At 45.9% G+C, this 25,045-nt stretch overlaps 2 protein-coding genes across 2 annotated transcripts in view; one reads left to right on the top strand and one right to left on the bottom strand.

The window, feature by feature from the left end:
* The window catches only part of LOC149451657 (uncharacterized), a 91,372-nt gene that overhangs the window by 37,868 nt on the left and 28,459 nt on the right, over positions 1-25,045 (bottom strand).
* On the top strand, positions 12,905-24,057 carry LOC149451658 (uncharacterized). The gene is made up of 5 exons (XM_089690345.1): positions 12,905-12,994; positions 22,813-22,936; positions 23,053-23,150; positions 23,240-23,464; positions 23,983-24,057. Exons 1-5 carry the CDS (start codon positions 12,905-12,907, stop codon positions 24,055-24,057), a joined length of 612 nt encoding a protein of 203 aa, XP_089546471.1.

Here is a 25,045-nt window from a genome sequence, read left to right on the forward strand (position 1 = left end):
TGGAGGAAGACGACGGACGTGACTATGGAGGAAGAGGACGGACGTGACTATGGAGGAAGAAGGTGGACGTGACTATGGAGGAAGAGGACGGACATGGCTACGGAGGAAGAGGACAGACATGGCTACGGAGGAAGAGGATGGACATGGCTACGGAGGAAGAGGACAGACATGATGGGGGGGTTACTGGGTGTAAATAGAACATAACATCTTATTACCTCCTCTGCTGCCACTTCCACCAATGTCTCCTCTTCTTTGTGCCACATGGAACTTTCTGTCTTTATTCCAGATGACTTCCTGTCTGTGCCTGACATCACTTCCTGTGTGTACCTGACATCACTTCCTGTCTGTGTTCTACAATAACTTCCTTTCTGGATAGAAGTGAGATCACCACCTTGTGGAGCTCAGAGGAACTGCAGCCCTGAGAAACATTAAAATAACCGTTCCTGTGGTTTTCACGAAAGATCAAAAATAACTAAAAAAAAAACTGAGAAAAAATAAATCTATCTCTTATGCAACCAACTATTTATTTTCCAATATCTTTATTGAAATTTTTCAAGTTACAGAAAATGTAACAGACAAGTGTCATGTTATAAAATAAGGTATGAAATCTCCCCAACAAACAGGCAGATGAATAAACAACAGACATCCCGCAGGGAAGCAGGAAATGTGTGCAATAATGACTGGAGACGTCACATAGAACATTCCCAGCATTAAGTCCACCTTGTACAGGGGAAGCAATAATAGGAGACATATGGATCACACAGAGCATTCATCATACACACCACACATAGTGCACAACACATACAACATGGAACTCAACTAGCACCAGAACATGGGAAAATAAAAGAGACAGCAGAAAGGAAGAAAAGAGGATAACAGTAATGAGAGGAGGAGGAAGAGGAGGGGAGGGGAGGAGGAGGAGGAAGAGGAGGAGGGGAGGAGAGTAGAGGAGGAGAGGGGAGGAGGAGGAGGAGAGGGGAGAGAGGAGGAGGAAGGGAGGAAGAGAAGAGAAGAGGAGAGGGGAGGAGGAGAGGAGAGGGGAGGGGAAGAGGGAAGAGAGGAGAGGGTAGGGGAGGAGGAGAGGGGAGGGGAAGAGGAGGAGAGGAGAGGGGAGGGGGAGGAGAGTGAAGAGGGGAGGAGAGGGCAGGAGGAGGAGGAAAGGAGAGGGGAGGGGAGGGGAGTTGAGGAGAGGGGAGGGGAGGAGAGGAGAGGAGTGGAGAGGGAAGGAGAGGAGAGCGGAGGGGAGGAGAGGGCAGAAGGAGGAGGAGAGGAGAGGGGAGGAGAGGAGAGGGGAGCCAAATCAGGAAGTACTAGGGCATGGAGATGTATGGAATCCACGGATCCCACGTTTTATCACATTGGTAATGTAGCTAGGGGCAGGATTGTGGATGGCTTTGTAAATTGTGGTTAGTATTTTGAATTTTATATGTTGGGTTAGTGGAAGCCAGTGGAGGGATTGGCAGAGAGGTGCAGCAGTCGCTGATCAGTTGGTAAAGTGTATGAGTCTAGCAGCAGTCGCTGATCGGTTGGTAAGGTGGATGAGTCTAGCAGCAGTCGCTGATCGGTTGGTAAGGTGTATGAGTCTGGCGGCAGTCGCTGATTGGTTGGTAAGGTGTATGAGTCTAGCGGCAGTCGCTGATCGGTTGGTAAGGTGTATGAGTCTAGCGGCAGTCGCTGATCGGTTGGTAAGGTGTATGAGTCTAGCGGCAGTCGCTGATCGGTTGGTAAGGTGTATGAGTTTAGCGGCAGTCGCTGATCGGTTGGTAAGACGTATGAGTCTAGCGGCAGTCGCTGATCGGTTGGTAACGCGTATGAGTCTAGCGGCAGTCGCTGATCGGTTGGCAAGGCGTATGAGTCTAGCGGCAGTCACTGATCGGTTGGTAAGGTGTATGACTCTAGCGGCAGTCGCTGATCGGTTGGTAAGGCGTATGAGTCTAGCGGCAGTCGCTGATCGGTTGGTAAGGTGTATGAGTCTAGCAGCAGTCGCTGATCGGTTGGTAAGGTGTATGAGTCTAGCAGCAGCATTCATAATAGACTGAAGGGGGATAGCCTGTGTAACGGAAGACCAGTGAGGAGGGAGTTGCAGTAATGGAGGCGGGATATAACCAAGGCACGGATAAGTTGTTTTGTGGTGTCATTGGTCAGGAAGGGGCGGATATTGGAAATGTTCTGGAGGTTGAGGTGGCAGGATTTAGCCAGCGAGTGGATGTGGGGCCCAAAGGAGAGGTCTTAGTCTAGGATTACACCTAGCACCCTGGCATGAGGGGAAGGACCAATGGTTGTTCTGTTGATCTTGATGGGAAAGTCATGAGTGGGGGATCGGGGGGAGGTAATATTACAGCTCAGTTTTTGAAAGATTGAGTCTAAGGTAGTGATGTGACATCCATGCTGATATGTCGCTCAGTAGATTTGTGATACGTGAGGAGATTGAGGGGGTGAGCTGGGGAGTGGAGAGATAGATCTGGGTGTCATTAGAATAGAGGTGGTATTGGAAGCCATGGGAGGTTATCAGTTGGCCCAGGGAGGAGGTATAGAGAGAGAAAAGGAGGGGTCAAAGGACAGAGCCTTGGGGAACCCCAACAGGAAGAGGATCGGAGGAGGAGGAGTTGTATGTGACACTGAAAGTGCGCTGAGAAAGGTAAGAGGAGAACCAGGAGAGAACAGAGTCATGGAGGCCAATGGAGTGGAGTTTACTGAGGAGGAGCGGGTGGTTGACTGTGTCAAAGGCAGTGGAAAGGTCAAGGAGTATGAGTATGGAGTAGTGGCCATTGGTTAGGATGAGTATGGAGTAGTGGCCATTGGTTGGGATGAGTATGGAGTAGTGACCATTGGTTGGGATTAGTATGGAGTAGTGACCATTGGTTGGGATTAGTATGGAGTAATGGCCATTGGTTGGGATGAGTATGGAGTAGTGGCCATTGGTTGGGATGAGTATGGAGTAGTGGCCATTGGTTGGGATGAGTGTGGAGTAGTGACCATTGGTTGGGATGAGTATGGAGTAGTGGCCATTGGTTGGGAATAGTATGGAGTAATGGCCATTGGTTTTAGCAGTTAGTAGGTCATTAGTGAGTTTTAGTCGGGCAGTTTCTGTGGAATGTTGTGGGCGGAAGCCAGACTGTCGGGGATCAAGAAGGTTGTTGTTGGTGAGGTAGCAGTTTATACATTTGTGAACAAGGCGCTGGAGAAGCTTGGAGGCAAACAGGAGCAGGGAGATGGGTCTTAAGTTATACAAACATTTGGGGTCCAGTGAGGGTTTTTTGAGGATGGGGGTAACCAGTGCATGTTTGCTCGGGAAGGGAAAGGTGCCCATGGAGAGTGATAGGTTGAAGATGTGGGTTAGAGAGCTTAGGATAGAGCAGGAAGGAGGCTGCAACAGTCGTGAGGGGACAGGATCCAGGGGACAGGTGGTGAAGCGGGCCTTGGAAAGGAGTTCGGTAACTTCCTTGGTGGTAACAGGGTCGAAGGAGGAGAGTGTAGAGTTTGGTGTTGGGCCTGGTATGTTGGTTAGAGGAGGAAGCTTGACACTGGAGATCTCATCATGAATTGTGTTGATCTTCTTTTGAAGTGACTGGCAATCTCCTGTGCAGTAAGTTGGTGGGTGGAGGCAGTGGAGGGTGGAGTATGGAATTAAGGGTAGAGAAGAGTTGATGAGGATTGGATGAGAGGGTCTTGAGAGTGTTATAGTAGGTTGGCTTAGCAGCGTGGAGGCTGGAGATGTATTTGAGAAGAGCGGATTTCAGGAATTTCAGGAATTTAGTTTTACGCCATGCTCATTCAAGAGTGCTGCTGCGTCTCTTGAGACTTCTGGTGTCATCTGTTTACCAGGGTTGTGACAGGCGAGGCCTGGTTTGGCGTGTAGAGAGGAGCAAGAGCATCCAGGGAGGATGATAGATAGTTGTTGTAGGCAGATGTGGCCAGCTCTGGGCAGGACAGGGGTGCAATTTTATCATAGAGGCGCTCAGTAGTAGAGTGGAGAAGGTCAGGGCTGAGGTGATGGAGGTTTCTACAGGTAACGGTTTGCTGGTTGAAGGTATGGGAGGTAGGAGGCATGTGAGGGTTGGAGGCATGGGGAGTAGGAGACATGGGAGGTAGGAGGCATGGGAAGTAGGAGGCAGGGAGGTAGGAGGCATGGGAGGTAGGAGGCATGGGAAGTAGGAGGCATGGGAGGTAGGAGGCAGGGAGGTAGGAGGCAGGGAGAGTGTGAAGCTGATAAAGTTGTGATCAGAGAGAGTAAAGGGGTGTTAGAGAGGTTACAGGCAGTGCAGAGGTGGGTGAATACAAGGTCAAGGGTGTTGCCATTGGAGTGGATGGTGGATTGTGACCATTGTGTTAGGTATAATGAGGAAGTTAGGTTGAGTAGTTGAGAGGTGGCAGGGGTGTGAACATTGACTGGGATGTTAAAGTCACCGAGGATGATGGCGGGCACCTCAGAGGAGAGAAAGCCATGCTGAAAAGTCATTGAGAAAGCGTGACACTGGGCCCGGGGGCTAGTAGATGACTACGATCCTCAGACAAACAGCAGAAAAGAGACGAATACAGTGCATTTCAAAAGAGCGGAGGGACAGAGACGGAGGCGCAGGAAGAACCTGGAACATGCTTTGTGGGGAAAGAAGAATTCAGACTCCACCCCCTTTTCATTCGCTGGGTCTGGGTGTGTGAGTCCAGAGGAGGCCGCCATGGGAGAGTGCAGCTGAGGAGACAGAGTCGGAATCCTGGAGCCAGGTTTCAGTAATAGTAAGTAGGTTGAGGGAGTGGGAGAGGAAGAGGTCAGTGATAGTAGAGATGCTGAGCGGGCATTCCAGAGGGCACATAGGAGGGAGGGGCTGGTGCTTGGAAGCAGGGGGATTTAGATGAGAGAGTGAGGGTTGCGGCTGTGGCCGAAGAGGGGAGGTTGCTGCTTCTGTGGGTTGGAGTTTGATGGTGGAGGGCCAGGGTTTGGGGCAATGTCTCCAGAAGTTAGTAGTAATAGGAGGGTGAGGGAGGTGAGGTGGGAGTGAGATTTATATGAGGGCAGATGTCGCAGTGATTTTGTAGCGGTGACATTATGTGGACCAAGAGAGAGCAGGAGATAAGTGCAGTGATATGCAGAGAGCAGGAGATAAGTGCAGTGATATGGAGAGAGCAGGAGATAAGTGCAGTGATATGGAGAGGGCAGGAGTGAGGGTGATATGTACAGGTTGTGGGGGGTGGGGGGGTAAACAAGAGAGAGTTTAAGAAGAGAGGGCATTATAGCAACAGAGAGAGCTAGCGAGAGCATGCTGGAGAGAAGAGAGATAACAAACGAAGGCAGGCAGGAAGAGGGAAGAGAGGGAAGAGAGGGAGGAGAGGGAGGAGAGGGAAGGAAAGGGAGGAGAGGGAAGAGAGGGAAGAGGGAGGAGAGGGAAGAGAGGTAAGAGAGGGAGGACAGGTAAGAGGGGGAAGAGAGGGAAGAGAGGGAGGAGAGGGAAGAGAGGGAAGAGAGGGAGGAGAGGGAAGAGAGGGAAGAGAGGGAGGAGAGGGAAGAGAGGGAGGAGAGGGAAGAGAGGGAAGAGAGGGAAAAGAGGTAAGAGAGGGAAGAGAGGGAAAAGAGGTAAGAGAGGGAAGAGAGGGAAGAGAGGGAGGAGAGGGAAGAGAGGGTGGAGAGGGAAGAGAGGGAGGAGAGGGTGGAGAGGGAAGAGAGGGAAGAGAGAGGGGAGAGGGAAGAGAGGGAGGAGAGGGAAGAGAGGAAGGAGATGGAAGAGAGGGAGTAGAGGGAAGAGAGGGAGGAGAGGGAAGAGCACATGCAATCTACTTGAGGTGGAGCACTAATGTTTGTACTTGCTTTAGTTAAAGTGCCGCGTTGAAAGTGCGATGTACTTAGTGCTGTAATGCGTACTTTGTGCAAGGAATGCCAGCCTCTCCCTTGTCAGCTGTCCCCCGGACTGTACTGAATTTATACTTGGATGGAGGGGGGGAGGTTACGCAATCGTTCAATTAAGAACTAATAAATGACACATGGGGGAGGGGTTCTGCCCTTAACAATATACAGGCAGGATGGACACAAGGTAAGGCAAGGTGTCTGATCTCAGCTAAGGCTCTATGTGGCTCTATGAGGCTCTGTGAGGCTCAGGTCATGTCATACAGGAAGTATACACAATAGTTACAAAGAAAACAGAAACAATCTAACAATGTAGATAATTTCAGGCATGCAAAGTAGCTTAGCGATTGAGAGAGCAGTGAAAGCAGTGGTTACCGGGGGCAACAGGAGGCAGTTGTCAGTTGCGGTTAGAGCAGGAAGTTTAAGAGGGCGATGGAAGCAGTGGTTACCGGGGGCAACAGGAGGCAGTTGTCAGTTGCGGTTAGAGCAGGAAGTTTCAGAGGGCGATGGAAGCAGTGGTCACCGGGGGCAACAGGAGGCAGTTGTCAGTTGCGGTTAGAGCAGGAAGTTTCAGAGGGCGATGGAAGCAGTGGTCACCGGGGGCAACAGGAGGCAGTTGTCAGTTGCGGTTAGAGCAGGAAGTTTCAGAGGGCGATGGAAGCAGTGGTTACCTGGAGATCAGAGGAGAGATGATGAGAGGATGTTGGGATGTTCCCTTGTTGCCGTGTTGGAAGTGCGATGTACTTAGCGCCGTAATGCGTACTTTGCGCACGGAATGCCAGCCGTCCCTCTCCAGAGTGATTCTCTCTGCTAACAGCATAGAAGTAAGACACTTAACCCCTCCCCTACCGGGCAGTTCTACCCCCTTCCTACCCAGGCCAATTTTCAGCTTTCATCGCTGTCGCAATTTAAATGACAATTGCGCGGTCATGCAAGATTGTACCCATATGACATTTTTATTATTTTTTTCACACAAATAGAGCTTTCTTTTGGTGGTATTTACTCCCCGCTGGGGGTTTTTATTTTTTGTGCTCTAAACAAAAAAACAGCAAAAATGTGAAAAAAAGGTTTTTCTTTGTTTCCAATATACAATTTTGCAAACAGGTAATTGTTCTCCTTCACTGATGTGCGTTGATGAGGCTTCACTGATTGGCAGCACTGATGGGCACTGATAGGTAGCACTGATAGGTAGCACTGATGGGCACTGATAGGCGGCACTGATGGGCACTGATAGGTAGCACTGATGGGCACTGATGGGCACAGATAGGTGGCACCGATGAGGTGGCACAGATAGGTGGCAGTGATGAAGCGGCACTGATGATACTGCACTGATATACAACAATGTTGGGCACTAATAGGCAGCACTGATGGGCACTGATATGCAACAATGTTGGGCACTGATAGGCAGCACTGATGGGCACTGATATGAAACAATGTTGGGCACTGATAGGCAGCACTGATGGCCACTGATAGGCAGCACTGATAGGAGACACTGGTGAGCACTGATAGGCAGCACTGACTGGTGGCACTGCTGGGAACTGACTGGCAGCACTACTGAGTGACAACACTGCTGGGAGGCACTGGTGGGTGGCAATGGTGGGCACAAGTGGGCGGCACTGCTGGGCACTGATCATTAGCGCCCTGATGATCGGTGCCGATCTCTCCTCTGACAATTGCTGGTTATCGGCAGTACTTTCCTCACACCGTGACAGCGCGAGGAAAGTGCAGCTGATAACTGGTTACTTCATTTCCCGGTGATCTACTGTGTCATTGGACACGGCTGATCACGTGGTAAAAGGCCACTGTGATTGGCCTTTTACCACATCATGTGATCAGCTGCGTCCATAGCACACAGCCATCATTGAGATTGCAGAGTGCGTGCCTCTGGGGGCACGTGAGAGGGCGTGTTCTGGGAGGACGTCATATGACGCCCTCCCAGAACTGGCCGGCCGCAGTGAAGCCGTCATTTAGCTATATGCGGTTGGCAAGTGGTTAAGGGTATTTTTTGGTACTGAAATTTATGGAAGAGGTCGGATTCCAGGGCCCTACCAACATTAACCCCCATCACCCTGTACATAAGGTTAGACATGCAGAATTAAAATCTAGTAACTATCAGACATTGCCACCAAACGTGGAACATAGAACCCATCTGGCCGCTACACTGAAAGCACATTGGTGAGGCAGAAGGATGGTCCTCGCCGTCCGAGTTGGGACCCGGTACCATCGCAATAGTTTTATAGTTTGCTTCAATTCAGGTAGTAATGATGGAATCTTTAGATAATTCCAGGGCTATGTCTTGCCAATCAGGTAGATCATAACTAACATTCAGGTCCCGTTCCCATTGATCCATATAGGGGAGTTACAGTTTGGATCAGCAAGAAGGATGTACACCACAGAAATACGGCCTCTAGAGAGATTTGTACACTGACAGGAAAGTTCAAAACTGGTAAGAATGGGCGCTCCATCTAGTAAAACTATTTTTGAGCTGATAAAATAGGCGACTTTATTATATCTGAACATTTACATGGGGGGCATCTGTAGTTTCTCTGTAAAGTACTGAAGAGGATAAAAACCTTACACCCTGGAGGTAATCTATCCGCAGCAACCCTTTGTTGATCCACCACTGGAATTGGGCCGGGACCAGACCCGGTACAGATTCAGGGTTACAAAAAACTGGGGCTAAGGGAGCATGTGGGGAGGCTAATGGTTTGCGATGGTGTACTCTGTCCCAAACTGTCAATGAGAAAGACAGATTAGGACATAAGATAGGAGGGCGAGATCTATTAGGGAGCCAAGGCAAGGTACCGACCGCTAAAGGATGGCAGGATAGAGCTTCAATAGAAACCCAGAGGGGTATAGATCCATTAGCTGTAGTATAGGCCAATTGCACAATTTGAGCAGCTTGCAAGTAAGCATAGAGATAATATTCACATTCCTTCTGTACTGAAATGTATTGTAATTGTACTGTCTCCCTTATATTGTAAAGCGTTGCTCAAACTGTTGGCACCGTATAAATCCTGTATAATAATAATGAAGACCAACCCCACCCTGCGACTTTAAAGTGTATAATATCTTCTGGTTCATCTGATGCCTTCTATTGTTCCACACAAAACAAAGCACCTCTGCCTGTAGGAGCCGCAGCTCGCGTCTCAGAGTTGGTATCAGTAAGGTCCGAAAGATGTATAATAGTCGAGGTAAAAAGGTCATTTTAATAGAGTTGATCCTTCCAAACCAAGATACAGAGTAAGCAGCCCAACGATGAAGATCTTCCCAAAGTCATTTGAAAAGAGGGGGATAGTTTGCTTGGTAAAATAGGGTCTCAATAAGTAGTTGCTAGCCCCTTGAAAGTCATATAGAGTTTGAAGCCGTTGCTCCATTGAAGAAGGTAACAAAACATTAAGGGCTATCATTTTATGAGAATTTAGAGTCAGTCCAGAAAGTTCAGAGAAGTGACACAAGAGTGATAATAGATTAGGTAGAGTACTAGAGGGGATGTAATATACATGGGAACATCATCAGCAAAAAAAGAGCATTCATGTTCCTGATGACCACAGGGGACCCCGTGGATTCCGGCTTGAGAGCGGATCGCCATAGCTAAGGGTTCTATTGCCAAAGCAAAAAGCAGTGGGGAGAGTGGGCAACCATGTCTAGTGCCACGTCGAATTTGGAACACGGGGATCTGTAACCTCTAATGGACACTTGAGCTGAGGGGGTGTTGTATAATGACTGCAAAAGTGTAAGAAATGCAGGACCAAATCCAAAAGCTTGCAAAACAGTAAACAAATATTTTCAAGTTAAGCTATCAAAAGCTTTATGGAGGTCCAAAGAAAGAAGCAGCAATTCCCTAGAAAGAGGGGCATCCCAATTAGAGTAAACAGCAGAAATCAAAGCTATGGACCATCGAATCTGATCTAACATTTGGCAACCAGATATGAAACCCGATTGGTCTTTGTGAACATACTGCACCAAAAAGGAATTAAGACTCAGGAACAAAAGTTTTGTCAATATTTTCAGGTCACAATTTAGTAGCGAAAAAGGCCGATAATTAAGGATATCAGTCGCATCTTTATTAGGTTTAGGAATAATGCTAATATATCCTTTATTTTCATCTAAAGGAATCACCCCGTCTTCTCTCAAGGAACTGAAGTAAAGAGCCATATGAGGGAGAAGATGATCAGAGAAGATTTTATAGTAAACATTTGGTAAACCATCGGGACCCGGGGACTTATGTGACATCAGCATTTTAATAACTTTACCAAGTTCCTCACTAGTTATAGGTCATTCCATAAGTTCCCTGTGGGCGTCGGCAAGTGAAGAAAGCTGCAAGGGTCCTAAAAAATCTTGAAGCACGGAAAGCTCAACAGGCTGGTGTGGACTATATAAGGTAGAATAAAACGTATTACATTCTTGAAGGATCTTCTGAGGATCCTGTGAGATGTGACCTCCCGAAAGCCTAAGCTTAGGAAGCTCCAAGTTAGAATGTTTAGGGGAAAGTTTAGAATCCGGTTTGTCTCGCCATGTGAAGAAGTTATGATTCATCCATCATAGCTGGTTTTCCAGTTTTGTGGTGAGACAAAGATTAAGCTCCAAACGAGCCTGTTCTACCTTAAGTAACAAGTCCGGGGTTGGAGTAATTTTATGTTGGGCCAGTAAAGCCTCGTATTCCTTAGTTTTGGCAGAAATCAACTCTTCACGAGATCACTTTAGTCTAGAGACTTGTTGGATAAAAAAAACCTCTGATAGAAGCTTTATGAGCTCCCCAGTTAATAGCCGGGGTCGTGTCTTCCGCTGTACTTGTGGGGGAAATATGAGCTAGGGCTATTGCTTCAGGTATACCTATCAGTATTTCATATGGGGAAAGTCCAGTCTTTTTATTAGGGGTGGTCTTTTTGGTAAAGAACTGCGGGGAGAAATAGCAGCCAGTTCTTTAAAGTTCCCCCTGTGGCTTTCTTCAGTCTGTCTTTTATTGTCCTGTTCTTGAAATCTTGCATAAACAATGTCATGTTGTGTGTGGGTGTGGATGACGCGGCTGCTTCCTTTGCTGCTCTGTCTGCTAAATTGTTACCTCTGGCTAACGGATCATGTTATATTCATGTACTACCCCAAATGCATATCTGCTGTCAGTGTAAATGTTCACTCTTTGGTCAGAAAAAAGTTGACAGGCGCGCGTTAGCGCGACTAACTCAGCTTGCTGGGCTGAATTAGCATGAAGCGGTTTGGCCTCAATGACTATGTCTGGTAGCATCACTACAGCATAACCCGTTTGGTAGGTATGATCATCTGGTCTGACACAGCTGCCATCAACAAAAACATCTATACTGCCCAATTGGGGTATGTCCTTTAGATCATCTCTGGGTGAAGTGTTGTCTAACACCATTTCCTCACAGTCATGTAGAGGGGGTACAGTCACCATTTCGCCTCCCGTCTGACCCAAATTTGTCCGTTTCCAGACAAGTCTTAATCTGCAAGTTCATATCCACTCGGTCTCTGTGCTGTCATGTGCTGTGTCGTCATATTGTGCACTAGCGCTGCTATTGAATGTGTAGTGTATAACACAGTCGGAGATCCCTGTGTCAGTTTACTTGCATCCTTTACAGCCATAGCACAAGCAGCCATCACTTGAAGGCAATGAGGCATGCCCAAAACCACACAAGGCAACTTCTTAGAAAGGTAAGCCACTGGTCTGTTTTTCCCACCGTGTTCCTGTGTGAGTACGGCTGCAAATGCGTGCGCTGACACTACACTGTAAAGCTGAAACTCCTTCTCATAGTCCGGCAGTGTTAAGGCTGGGGCATTAGTCAGTGATCTGATCAGTCTACCAAAAGCTTCCTTCCTCTCCGGGGTCCACTCTGCTGTTGTGGGGCCTCTTGTTTTGTTGTATCCCTGAGGATCGAATCATTGTGGGAACAGTCAGGTATCCACTGCCTGCAATACACTATTGACCCAAGGAAGGACATCATTGCAGCCTTGGTTGTTGGCAGTGTGAGGGACATTAGGGCTTTTACCCTGGCTGGGGAGACAGACCTGTCTCCTCCTGAAATCAGGCAACCCAGGTATTCCACCTGTTCCTGTACCCATTGTATCTTCTTTCTTGAGGCCAAATGGCCCTTTCCGGCTAGGTAATCTAGCAAGTGTCTTGAGTCTACCTCACAGTCTTCGTGGCTGACCATTAGGTCGTCTGTGTATTGGAGTAAGGTGGATCCCCTCTTTGGCTCCCAACTGTCTAAAGATGCTTTCAATACCATTGAGAAAGCAGCAGGACTATCCCCATAGCCTTGAGGAAGACAAGACCAGGTCAACTGACCACCGTCCCATTGAAAAGAAAACATGTTCTGGGCAATTACTTCAACCGGAATGCTAAAGAAAGCATTGGAAAGGTCTATTACAGTGTAGAATCGCGAGCTGCTGGGAATAGCCCCAAAAATTGCCGTACTAGTCCTTAAAGTCGCCAGAACAGCAGTTCTAACTGACCAGACTCCACAATGGATCCATGCATCGAGGTTGAAGAAATACCTGGAGATGAAGGACTCCCCAAGAGGTTCACAGAGAACACGGTTTCTATGCCCCCCGACATCCCACCCCAGAACTCTTGAAACTGATACCTCCAGCACAACAGCACACTTTTACCTGTTGGATGAATGGATACCCCACCCCATTGCATCCCACTGACCCACAGACATAACTGAAACTGTTCACATACATATGATCAGTATGCTAGAAGATCTATTAAGACACTGAATGAACCTCATCCACTTAGTGCACATTTTCAGTTCAAAATGAGACTTACTGATGACAAATGAAAGAATCCTATAAGACATAGACAGCTTACATCCCAAAGGCCTCAAGACCCGGAGGAAGATGAATCTCAGGACAAAGGGGATTCCGAGATAACAGAGGACCCCCTTTCTTCTGACAACCAATCAAGTAATGGAAGGTGCCATAATATTCGGAAGTGGTACCGGGGTATTCCAAAGATTTATAAAAAAATTAATTGCACTTTATACACTAGCACTTCTTTTTGCAATTTTTATTTATTTAGAAGTTGCTATATGGGGAGTGGGTAAGACTATGAAGCTAGCAGTTAAGCACAAGAGCCCAGACTCCACCTCTCCAACAGACGGCTCCAGACTTACTTTGTTTGGACAATCCAGAGAGGAGGTGTGGTATTCTGAGTGATCATGTTGAACAAAGGTTCAATATGATCAAAGAGGGGGTTGTGGGGGAAATATGAGCTAGGGCTATTGCTTCAGGTATACCATTTTGTATTCAATATGCTTGCATTGTGATAAGAGTTAGAGTGATGCTTTAAGTAGATGAAATTATTATGTCTTAAGTAAATGTTATAAGAAATGCCAGCATTATTTTCGAGCTTATATGGAAAATTTTAATATGTGTATGTACAACCACAAAATGTAACAGGAAGAACGCTAGACTGCAGGTGTCTGCAAAATATCGTACAAAACATAGATAGATGTTCAGATAAGAGATCTGGGAACACAGCCAAAAATGGCAGGATGTACTGACTGAGGTTAACATTTTAACAGTTTAAGTAAAAAGGTGCACCTTGTCTAGTATCTGGGTAGAAGTTAAAGGTACGCTTTACTATTGGATAATTTGAGTTTGTCTTACTATTGGATAATTTGAGTTTGTCTTACTATTGGATAATTTGGGTTTGTGGTTTTTGCCTTTATAAGCTGTAATGTACGTAATAAACTTTGCAATCTTCCTGTATCCTACTTGAGTGTTGGTTATGTTGATTGCCCGATCGCGATCGAGCCCATGCCACACCCAGACGCTGCGCAGCACAAAGAGAATATAAGAATATAAGGATTCCAGGAAAGGGGGAATTCCTAACAGTACTAATGGTAAAGTAAGAGTTCAAATGCTCCACCACTTCAAGGTGACCTGACTCATTGCTAAGAAGGGACTCATTCAATCACCAGTGTGACTTGGCCAGATTGGCAGTTAAATTGGAGATTGTTAGCATCACCGGGTCATGATCTGACCAGGGTGTCCATACAATTTTAGCCGAACACAACTTAGACAGCAACTGCATAGGGAGAAAGATATGGTCTATACGTGAATACCGGTTGTGAGCTCTAGAGAAATGAGAGTAGTCTCTAGAAGTAGGATTGGCCTCTCTCCATGCATCCACCAAATTATAGCGATATAAAAGTTGAGCAAATTTGCGACTTTGTTTCGGGGGGATGCAAGTTTGGTCGCACGTGATTTATCAAGCATTTGATCTAAAGCCAAATTCAAATCCCCCACTAAAATGACATCGCCTTCCAGTTCCGGAGCTAAAGATTGAAACAGGGATTGAAAAAAGGCTAATTGATTCACATTAGGGGCGTAGTAAATCAGGAAAGTCACTAAGTTTCCCCCCAAGTGGCCTTTAACCAATAGATATCGCCCTTCCTTGTCCCGTATCACTTTAGATTCAGTAAAGGATAACCGCTGGGCCAAACAGAGCGCTACCCCTCGTTTTTTCCCAGATGCATTAGCAAAAAAGCACACAGGGAAATCTCTATGAATATAACGTGGTGTGAAAGAGGAGACAAAATGGGGTTCCTGCAGAGCACCTATATCAGCTCCCAGGGACTTATAACGAGAAAAAACCATGAGACGCTTAGAGGGGAATCCCAAACCTGCACATTATGGGAGAGTAAGGGAACAACAACACTATTAGGTCTTAAGGTGGACATAGAAAAATGCAAGACAGCGATGGGGAGACCCACACATGCCCCCGTAGGGGAGATCGAGAATCCAGGACCAAATAAAAATTCCCGAGATGACCCTCAATAAAAAACAATAAAAAAATAAGGAAGAAATAGGGGAGAGACAAAAGACACCCAGAAAATGGCTATCGTCAGTTCAAGTGGTAAAACAACAATATGCAGCATAAAACTGTAAAACACCAAATAACCCAGACACAAGGTCAAGGAATGGAAGAGTCTCCACCAAAGCATAGCAGTGGGGAGAGTCTTCCAATTAGGAAGAGCACATAGACGCTTCCCGGCACCATGGGGTCTGTAAAAGACATGTATAAGAAAGGTTCCTAACCCCAGAGAAATAGAATACCTGACATATATCCAATCTAGCCAGTAAACAGGTAAAAACAATAAAATAAAAACACATAATATTCCTTTACCAGTGAAGAAAGAAAACTCACTTTTCTTAGGGGGATTCACCACATTTTTAACTATGCGGTCACACAACCTTGGGGCTCTCTATATACAAACTTTGGTTGGGTTGGTAAATATTTTGATAAATATAGTTAAAAATGTGGTGAATCCTCCTAAGAAAAGTGAGTTTTCTTTCTTCACGGGTAAAGGATTTTTCCCATGCAAAAAATGCTATGGATGTACAAGAACTAAAGGGACTAAACAGAAAATAATAAATTTTAAAGCAACAAGTACAAATAAAGATGATTTCATGAGAGATTGTATTACATACAAGACAGAAGGGGGAGTTTATGTGCTGGAATGTGGCTGTGGGATACAATACGTTGGACGCACAATAGACCTTTATGGGAGAGGATTAGGGAACATGTTCAGAATATCGCTAAAGGATTCAAAAACCATAATGTATCAAGACATTTTACTACTGTGCATAATAAAGATCCTTCCAGTTTATTATTTTGGGGTACCATCCCCACTGGAGGGGTAGTAATAAGGTTCGGGTTCTAAGTCAGTGAGAATCTTTTTGCCAGTCACTTCAAGAAGAAGATCGACATCATTCGTGATCAGATCTCCAGTGTCAAGCTTCCTCCTCTAACCAACATACCAGGCCCAACACCAAACTCTACACTCTCCTCCTTTGACCCTGTTACCACTGAGGAAGTTACCGAACTCCTTTCCAAGGCCCACTTCACCACCTGTCCCCTGGATCCTGTCCCCTCATGACTGTTGCAGCCTCCTTCCTGCTCTATCCTAAGCTCTCTAACCCACATCTTCAACCTCTCACTCTCCATGGGCACCTCTCCCTCGACACTCAAACATGCACTGGTTACCCCCATCCTCAAAAAACCCTCTCTGGACCCCACCTGTTTGTATAACTTAAGACCCATCTCCCTGCTCCCATTTGCCTCCAAGATTCCCGAGCGCCTTGTTCACAGCTATATGAACTGCTACCTCACCGACAACAACCTTCTTGATCCCCGACAGTCTGGCTTCTGCCCACAATATTCCACAGAAACTGCCCTACTAAAACTCACTAATGACCTACTTACTGCTAAAACCAATGGCCATTACTCCATACTCATCCCATCCAATGGCCATTACTCCATACTCATCCCAACCAATGGCTATTACTCCGTACTCATCCCAACCAATGGCCACTACTCTATACTCATCCCAACCAATGGCCATTACTCCATACTCATCCCATCCAATGGCCACTACTCCATACTCATCCTAACCAATGGCCATTACTCCGTACTCATCCTAACCAATGGCCACTACTCCATACTAATCCCAACCAATGGCCACTACCCCATACTAATCCTAACCAACGGCCATTACTCTATACTCATATTCCTTGACCTTTCCGCTGCCTTTGACGCAGTTGACCACCCGTTCCTCCTCAGTAAACTCCACTCCATTGGTCTCCATGACTCTGCTCTCTCCTGGTTCTCCTCTTACCTTTCTCAGTGCACTTTCAGCGTCACATACAACTCCTCCTCCTCCGCTCCGCTTCCTCTTTCTGTTGGGGTATCCCAAGGCTCTGTTCTTGGGCCCCTCCTTTTCTCTCTCTATACCTCCTCCCTGGGCCATCTGATAACCTCCCATGGCTTCCAATGCCACCTCTATGCTGATGACACCCAGATCTATGTCTCCACTCCCCAGCTCACCCCCTCAATCACCTCATGTATCACAAATCTACTGAGCGACATATCAGCATGGATGTCACACCACTACCGTAAACTAAATCTTTCAAAAATTGAGCTGTAATATTTCCTTCTCCCCGATCCCCCACTCATGACTTTACCATTAAGATCAACAGCACAACCATTGGTCCTTCCCCTCATGACAGGGTGTTAGGTGTAATCCTAGACTATGACCTCTCCTTTGGGCCCTACATCTACTCACTGGCTAAATCCTGCCACCTCAACCTCCGGAACATTTCCAAAATCTGCCCCTTCCTGACCAATGACACCACAAAACAACTTATCCACACCTTGGTTATATCCCGCCTCGATTACTGCAACTCCCTCCTCACTGGTCTACCGTAACACAGGCTATCCCCCCTTCAGTCTATTATAAATGCTGCTGCTAGACTCATACACCTTACCAACCAATCAGCGACTGCTGATAGACTCATACACCTTACCAACCGATCAGCGACTGCTGCTAGACTCATACACCTTACCAACCGATCAGAGACTGCCGCTAGACTCATACACCTTACCAACCGATCAGGACTGCTGCTAGACTCATACACCTTACCAACCGATCAGCGACTGCCGCTACACTCATACACCTTACCAACCGATCAGTGACTGCTGCTAGACTCATACACCTTACCAACCGATCAGCGACTGCTGCTAGATTCATCCACCTTACCAACCAATCAGCGACTGCTACCAGACTCATACACCTTACCGACCGATCAGCGACTGCTGCTAGACTCATACACCTTACTAACCGATCAGCGACTGCTGCTAGACTCATACACCTTACCGACCGATCAGTGACTGCCGCTAGACTCATACACCTTACCAACCGATCAGCGACTGCTGCCCCTCTCTGCCAATCCCTCCACTGGCTTTCACTAACCCAACATATAAAATTCAAAATACTAACCACAGCTTATAAAGCCATCCACAACACTGCCCCTAGCTACATCACCAACCTTATCCACAGATACTGCCCAAATCGCCCACTCCGCTCCTCCCATGATATCCTCCTCTTTAGCTCCCTCATCACCTCCTCCCACGCTCGCCTACAGGACTTCTCCAGAGCCTCTCCCATCCTCTGGAACTCCCTACCACAGCATGTCTGGTCAGCCCCCACCCTGTCTGCCTTTAAGCAATCTTTGAAAACTCACTTCTTCAGGGAAGCCTACCCCACCTCCACCTAAGAACTGTACTTGAATCACCTCCACCAGATCATCCCCCGCAGCCATCACCTTTTGTATCCCCTCCCCCTTCCTTCAGATTGTAAGCTCCATGAGCCGGGCCCTCCTATTCCTTCTGTACTGAAATGTATTGTAATTGTACCGCCCCCCTTATATTGTACAGCGCTGCGCAAACTGTTGGTGCCATATAAATCCTGTATAATAATAATAATATTTTTGGATGTACGAAATGCAGATGTTTTATCCATCAGGACATAATGTAGAATTTGCCTGAATAGTTTTATCAATAATTATTAATGTGGGTTTTATCTGTTTTTATAGATCATATAATAATTATTTTAATATTTTTATGTTTCCTTTTTATTAATATGATTAGTGTTAAGTATGATTTATAATGAATTTTTACTTGGGTGATGTTATTCTTTTTGACCACAAAATGGGGCTGTACAAAATCACAGGATTTTTTAAAACTTTTTTCCGATCTTTTTAAAGTTTTTCTTTGAATAATATTGTTGTATAATAAATGTAGGTCGGATTATTGGTGTATCATGATAAAAAGGTTTTGTTCCATGTGAAATGTGACATCCAGCGATGTTGCAGGCTCTACAGAAGGGAGCAGGAACAGTAGTCATGGTTACCTAGATGGTTTCCCTGACGAAGCCACGTGGTTGGTGGCGTAACGTGTGGGGGCGGAGCCTAGTGACGTCATTGCGGGAGTTTTGAAATGCAAATCGCTATGTTACTGCTTCTATCATGTGAGAAGAATTCCGTTTTACACTGGTATGGAAGGTGGTGCCTGTCATCTGCTGCCATCTAGAGCACCGGAATTACCAGGCTTGGTTGACCTGTATTCATTCATAGGTCCATGGTAGGAGGAGAGCGGCCATCCATACATTTTTTAGGTGGAGGAACATTGAGTTAAGGTGGAGCACCGTGTTTATCAAATAGACTTTATTTATTCGGAGCACATCGTAGTGATTCTTCACCATTCAAGCACCTTATTAGATGTTCACCATTCCAGCACTTTATATGTATATTTATATTTCATATTTTGATTGAACTATCACATTTGAACCTGTTTATGGACTATTGTATCTATATGAGTTATTATATACACTATTTATGTATGTTTTAGGTCCCTCAAGACTGCAGTCAGCCACTCCTCAGATCCACCCACTGCCTCCAAGACCCTCTTCCTAAAGCCTTAGAGCAGGGGGAAATTCCAGAGGGGCTGGCTTGCAGAGTCTTTCAGCCCTGACCACATTGTGACCCCTCTGGCTATCACACCTGAGCTGCTAAGCAGCTTCTGACCAACCATTAGGGTGTAGATCCCCCTGGCTGAACTAGGAGGGCGCTACAATGTATAATCTTCTACCTCAAAAGTCCAATTTTACTAGACATACAAAAAGTATATGTGAGCTAGAAGGAATCACTCTCCTGTGGGAACACTTCAAACATTAGAGCTCCCCCTAGCTGCAGCCTGGTAATGACATTACTAGGAGGTCTGTTCATTTATCTGCTCCATACTTCCCGTCTTTATATAATTTAACATAATATAATACAATATAATAGAATATATTATATCTCCTGACATTTAGGGGTCTATTCATAAAAAACATTTGTATAGCAATCCACTCAGTGACAAAGCATGTACATTCCTTCTGTGTGAATGGGGAACAATTTAAAATGATTTTTGACCTAAAATGGAAAATGTTGCCTTTTGTTAGAATTTCTATGAGGAAGATCATATTTTCATCGTTTCCCCGGGTTGAACCATGGGAGTTATTATACCAAATAATAGACAAGGGTCATTTTCAGGTCTCAAGTCCCGCAAGGGACAAACTTCCCAATTGAAGTATTTTTTCTGCAAACAGTGTGTAGAGAAGAAATGGAAGCCGGACCCCCTCAGTGCTGGAACAAGGGGGGAGGTTGATTAAAAACACCAAATAAACCCGTGGTGGTCCCCACATCCTCTAGTCTAGCTGAGATGTCATTGTTCTCCCAACGAGAAGGATGAACAAGTGGAAGAGACGCGGTATATGGAAGTATTCTCTACGTTTCTGCAGACACAGCGGCCATTATTCCAAGCTGAGGGAATCTGGGAGAGCTCGGGAATAAACGTCACAATGGAAGAGTTTCTGTAGTCCAATGTAATGAGGACAAGAGAAGTCCCACATCATGGATTATACACTGTGTCATGGATAAAATGCACGCCCACGACGACTAGCTGACCAAGGCGTGGTCCACCCATGACTTGGGGTAAAGAGTGAATAAGGGAGAGTTTGAGCATATAAGACTGGCCAGGATACCCTTTCACAGCCCGCACTACCTCTGGCCACCACTAGAGGGAGACTCCACTCCAGCTGGCTGACCACACACAGGCAGATACAAATCTTACATACAATCTGGTGCACTCTAAGGGTTGAGGAGCAGTCTAGCAGTTGGCACACCCTTCTAGGATTCCACCAGCTATCCTACAAGCTAGAACCCCGGTGTTAATCACTCTTCCACTGTCCACACACCCCCACACCAGACACACAAAAAACGGTAGCTTGCCACCACCCAACAGTTTGTCTGCAGACTGGTCTGCTGGGCCAGCACACACACACAGATCTCCGTCTGGCAGATCTGCTACGTTACAATCTGCCAACATGCAGTGCAATTGCATACAGTTGGCAATGAACGTAGACCGAGCACATACAGTTGCAAGAAAAAGTATGTGAACCCCTTGGAATTACGTGGAGTTTTGCATGAATTGGGCATAAAATGTGCTCTGAACGTCATCTAAGTCACAACAATAGAAGAACACAGTCTGCTGAACATAATACTACACAAACATTAGATGTTGCCATGGTTTAATTGCACATAACATGTAAACATTCACAGTGCAGGGAGGAAAAAGTATGTGAGGCCCTAGCTTAATGACTTCTCCCAGAGCTAATTGGAGCCAGGAGTGAGCCAACCTTGACTCCAATCAGTGTGATGATATTGGATGTGTTGCTGACAGCTGTCCTGCCTTTAAAAAACACACACCTGTTTTGGGTTTACTGGTTTCAAGAAGCCTCGCAGAAAAGAGCTCTTAGAAGACCTACAATCAAGAATTGTTGACTTGCATGAAGCTGGAAAGGGTTACAAAAGTATCTCCAAAAGCCTTGATGTTCATGTGTCCACGGTAAGATAGACTGTCTACAAATGGAGAAAGTTTAGCACTGTTGCTACTCTCCCTAGGCGTGGTCGTCCTGTAAAAATGACTGCAAGAGCAGAGCGCAGAATGCTGCATGAGGTAAAGAAGAATCCCAGAGTGTCAGCTAAAGACCTACAGAAATCTCTGGCACATGCTAACATTTTTGTTGACACATCTACAATAAGGAAAACATGAAACAAGAATGGAGTACATGGGAGGACACCACGGAGGAAGCCATTGCTGTCCAAAAAGAAGATTGCAGCACGTTTGAGGTTTGCAAAAGAGCACCTGGATGTTCCACAGCACTACTGGCAGAATATACTGTGGACAGATGAAACCAAGATTGAGTTGTTTGGGAAGAACACACAACACTATGTGTGGAGAAAAAAAGGCCCAGCACACCAACATCAAAACCTCATCCCCACTGTGAAACATGGCGGAGGGAGCATCATGGTTTGGGGCTGCTTTGCTGCCTCAGGGCCTGGACGGATTGTTGTCATTGATGGGAAAATGAATTCCAGAGTTTATCAAGACATTTTGCAGGAAAACGTACGACCATCTGTCCGCCAACTGAAGCTCCGCAGAGGATGGGTGATGCAACAGGACAATGACCCAAAGCATACAAGTAATTCAACAAAACAATGGCTGCAACAGCACAGAATACGCCTTCTGGAGTGGCCCAGTCAGAGTTCTGACCTCAACCCGATTGAAATGCTGTGGCATGACCTAAAGAGAGCGATTCACACCAGACATCCCAAGAATATTGCTACACTGAAACAGTTTTGTGAAGAGGAGTGGTCCAAAATGACTCCAGATAGTTGTGCAGGTCTGATCTGCAACTACAGGAAACGTTTGGTTAAGGTTATTGCTGCCAAAGGAGGGTCAACCAGTTGTTAAGTCCAAAGGTTCACATACTTTTTCCTCCCTGCACTGTGAATGTTTACATGTTATGTGCAATTAAACCATGGCAACATCTAATGTTTGTGTAGTATTATGTTCAGCAGACTGTGTTCTTCTATTGTTGTGACTTAGATGACGTTCAGAGCACATTTTATGCCCAATTCATGCAAAACTCCATGTAATCCCAAGGGGTTCACATACTTTTTCTTGCAACTGTAGATCACATGATGGCACCAATGAGGATGGAGGAGGACCGGAGTCACATGACTGAGAAGATACTAAACCTCACCCTGGAGATCATCTACCTGCTGACCGGAGAGGTGAGGAGGATTCTGGGAGGTCACATGACATCGCTCTTATCTCTATTAATAAAACACAGACCTGACCGGAGAGGTGAGGAGGATTCTGGGAGGTCACATGACATCACTCTCATCTCTATTAATAAAACACAGACCTGACCGGAGAGGTGAGGAGGATTCTGGGAGGTCATATGACATCACTCTCATCTCTATTAATAAAACACAGACCTGACCGGAGAGGTGAGGAGGATTCTGGGAGTCTAACATGATATTCCTATTGGTTCCACAATACAGAGATTTCCTCTTCTGAAGTCAGGTGATCATATGACCATCACAGTGCCTCCATGTGACTCCCTAAACCCTGAGAGACACAACATGCAGAAGATTCTAGAAGTCACCAAGAAGATGATGGAGCTGCTGACAGGAGAGGTGAGCGGTGCCGGGAATTCTGGGACATTCTCCAGTAACAGACAAGGGATGTGTCTGGATGGTGACTGTATCATTGTGTGTGTCAGGTTCCTATAAGGTGTCAGGGTGTCACTGTCTATTTCTCCATGGAGGAGTGGGAGTATTTAGAAGGACACAAGGATCTCTACAAGGACGTCATGATGGACAATCAGCCGCCCCTCACATCACCGGGTAAGAGGAGACTTTATTGTAAAGGAGAGAGCAGTACGGAGGATCCACCTAGATCCCCCATCATCTGATAAACACATAGAAACAATGGATTCAGTAAGTGTGTGTGTTTCCTACAGATGGATCCAGTCATGGGAACCCACCAGAGAGATGTCCCCGTCCTCTGTATTCCCGGGATTCCACACAGGAAGGTCACACCATCCCTCACCATCATCAGGTAGATGAGGAACAATCACTGATAGTATCATTAGGATCTGTACATTATCTGCATTGTTACCGTTGATGTCATTTTTATTATATATTCAGAGTGGAAACCTGAGAGATCCTAAAGTTGAGGAAAAAGAAGAAATAGAAGAGGAGGATGAGGATGGGGTGATGGAGGAGTCAGAGATTCCAGAAAAACACAAAGATCTGTACCAGGACACCATGGTGGAGTCATCCAGCTACAAAAATCTACCAGAGAGATGTCCCTGTCCTCTGTATTCCCGGGATTCTTCACAGGGGGGTCACACCATCCCTCACCATCATCAGGTAGATGAGGAACAATCACTGATAGTATCATTAGGATCTGTACATTATCTGCATTGTTACCATTGATGTCATTTTATTATATATTCAGAGTGGAAACCTGAGAGAATTTGAGGTTGAAGAAGAAGAGGCGTATGTGAGGGATGATCAGCAGTCTATGGAGGAGGATGGAATAACGGGGACATTTATAGAGGAGGACACTCCTACAGAGATCAGCACAGGTGGGTCATGAACACTAAATCCATTCCTCCACCCATACTGCTCACTGATTGGTCCAGAGTAGGGCGGGGACTGGGTGATATCAGCCTGTAATCCCCTGGTCACTTTCCTGAGCTGTGTTCCCCGTCCTGTATTCCTGGATTTCTCTCGGATAATCTTCCTTCTCTGTGCTGCAGACACAATTTATGTCTCTAGACTGGATTTATGGAGGTTCTGGGGTTCAGCTGGCAGCAAAATGTTGATTTTTACTATTACCCAGGACATGTGACTGGGGTCTTCTGCCTTGTGCCTGATTCTTCCAGGGTACCTTCACTTTTATCTGCTGGCTGTGCCGGGTGGAGGGATATGTCTGTAATGTCCCAGCCCCAAGTCACTGAGTGCAGTCTCAGGAGATGGGAGGCAAGCAACCCTTTAAGGACCTTTAATTACTGAATACCAATATTATGAGCCCTTACCATTACACTATATAATTGATATTGTACATTACATCCTCCTGACTCCTGCACTATATACTGTATGTTGTACATTACATACTCCTAACCCATGCACTATATACTCTGTGTTGTACATTACATACTCCTGACCCTGCTCTATATATGTGTTGTACATTACATACTCCTGACCCCTGCACTATATACTCCATGTTGTACATTACATACTCCTGACCCCTGCACTATATACTCTATGTTGTACATTACATTCGTCTGACCCTTGCACTATATACACTATGTTGTACATTACATCATTCTGATACTATATACTCCTCTCTGCTGTATCTTATACAATATGTTGTACATTACATACTCCTGACCCCTGCACTATATACTCTATGTTGTACATTACATACTCCTGACCCCTGCACTATATATTCTATGCTGTACATTACATCCTCCTGACCTCTGCACTATACTCTATGTTGTACATTACATACTCCTGACCCCTGCACTATATACTCTATGTTGTACATTACATACTCCTGACCCCTGCACTATATACTCTATGTTGTACATTACATACTCCTGACCCCTGCACTATATACTCTATGTTGTACATTACATACTCCTGACCCCTGCACTATATACTCCATGTTGTACATTACATACTCCTGACCCCTGCACTATATACTCCATGTTGTACATTACATACTCCTGACCCCTGCACTATATACTCCATGTTGTACATTACATACTCCTGACCCCTGCACTATATACTCCATGTTGTACATTACATACTCCTGACCCCTGCACTATATTCTCTATGTTGTACATTACATACTCCTGACCCCTGCACTATATACTCTGTTGTATATTACATACTCCTGAACCTTGCACTATATACTCTATGTTGTACATTACATGCTCCTGA

The sequence above is a fragment of the Staurois parvus genome, unplaced genomic scaffold (genome assembly GCF_062004578.1).
Source record: "Staurois parvus isolate SC_StPar_1 unplaced genomic scaffold, SC_StPar_1.0 ptg000526l, whole genome shotgun sequence".
In the NCBI taxonomy this organism is placed as follows: domain Eukaryota; kingdom Metazoa; phylum Chordata; class Amphibia; order Anura; family Ranidae; genus Staurois; species Staurois parvus.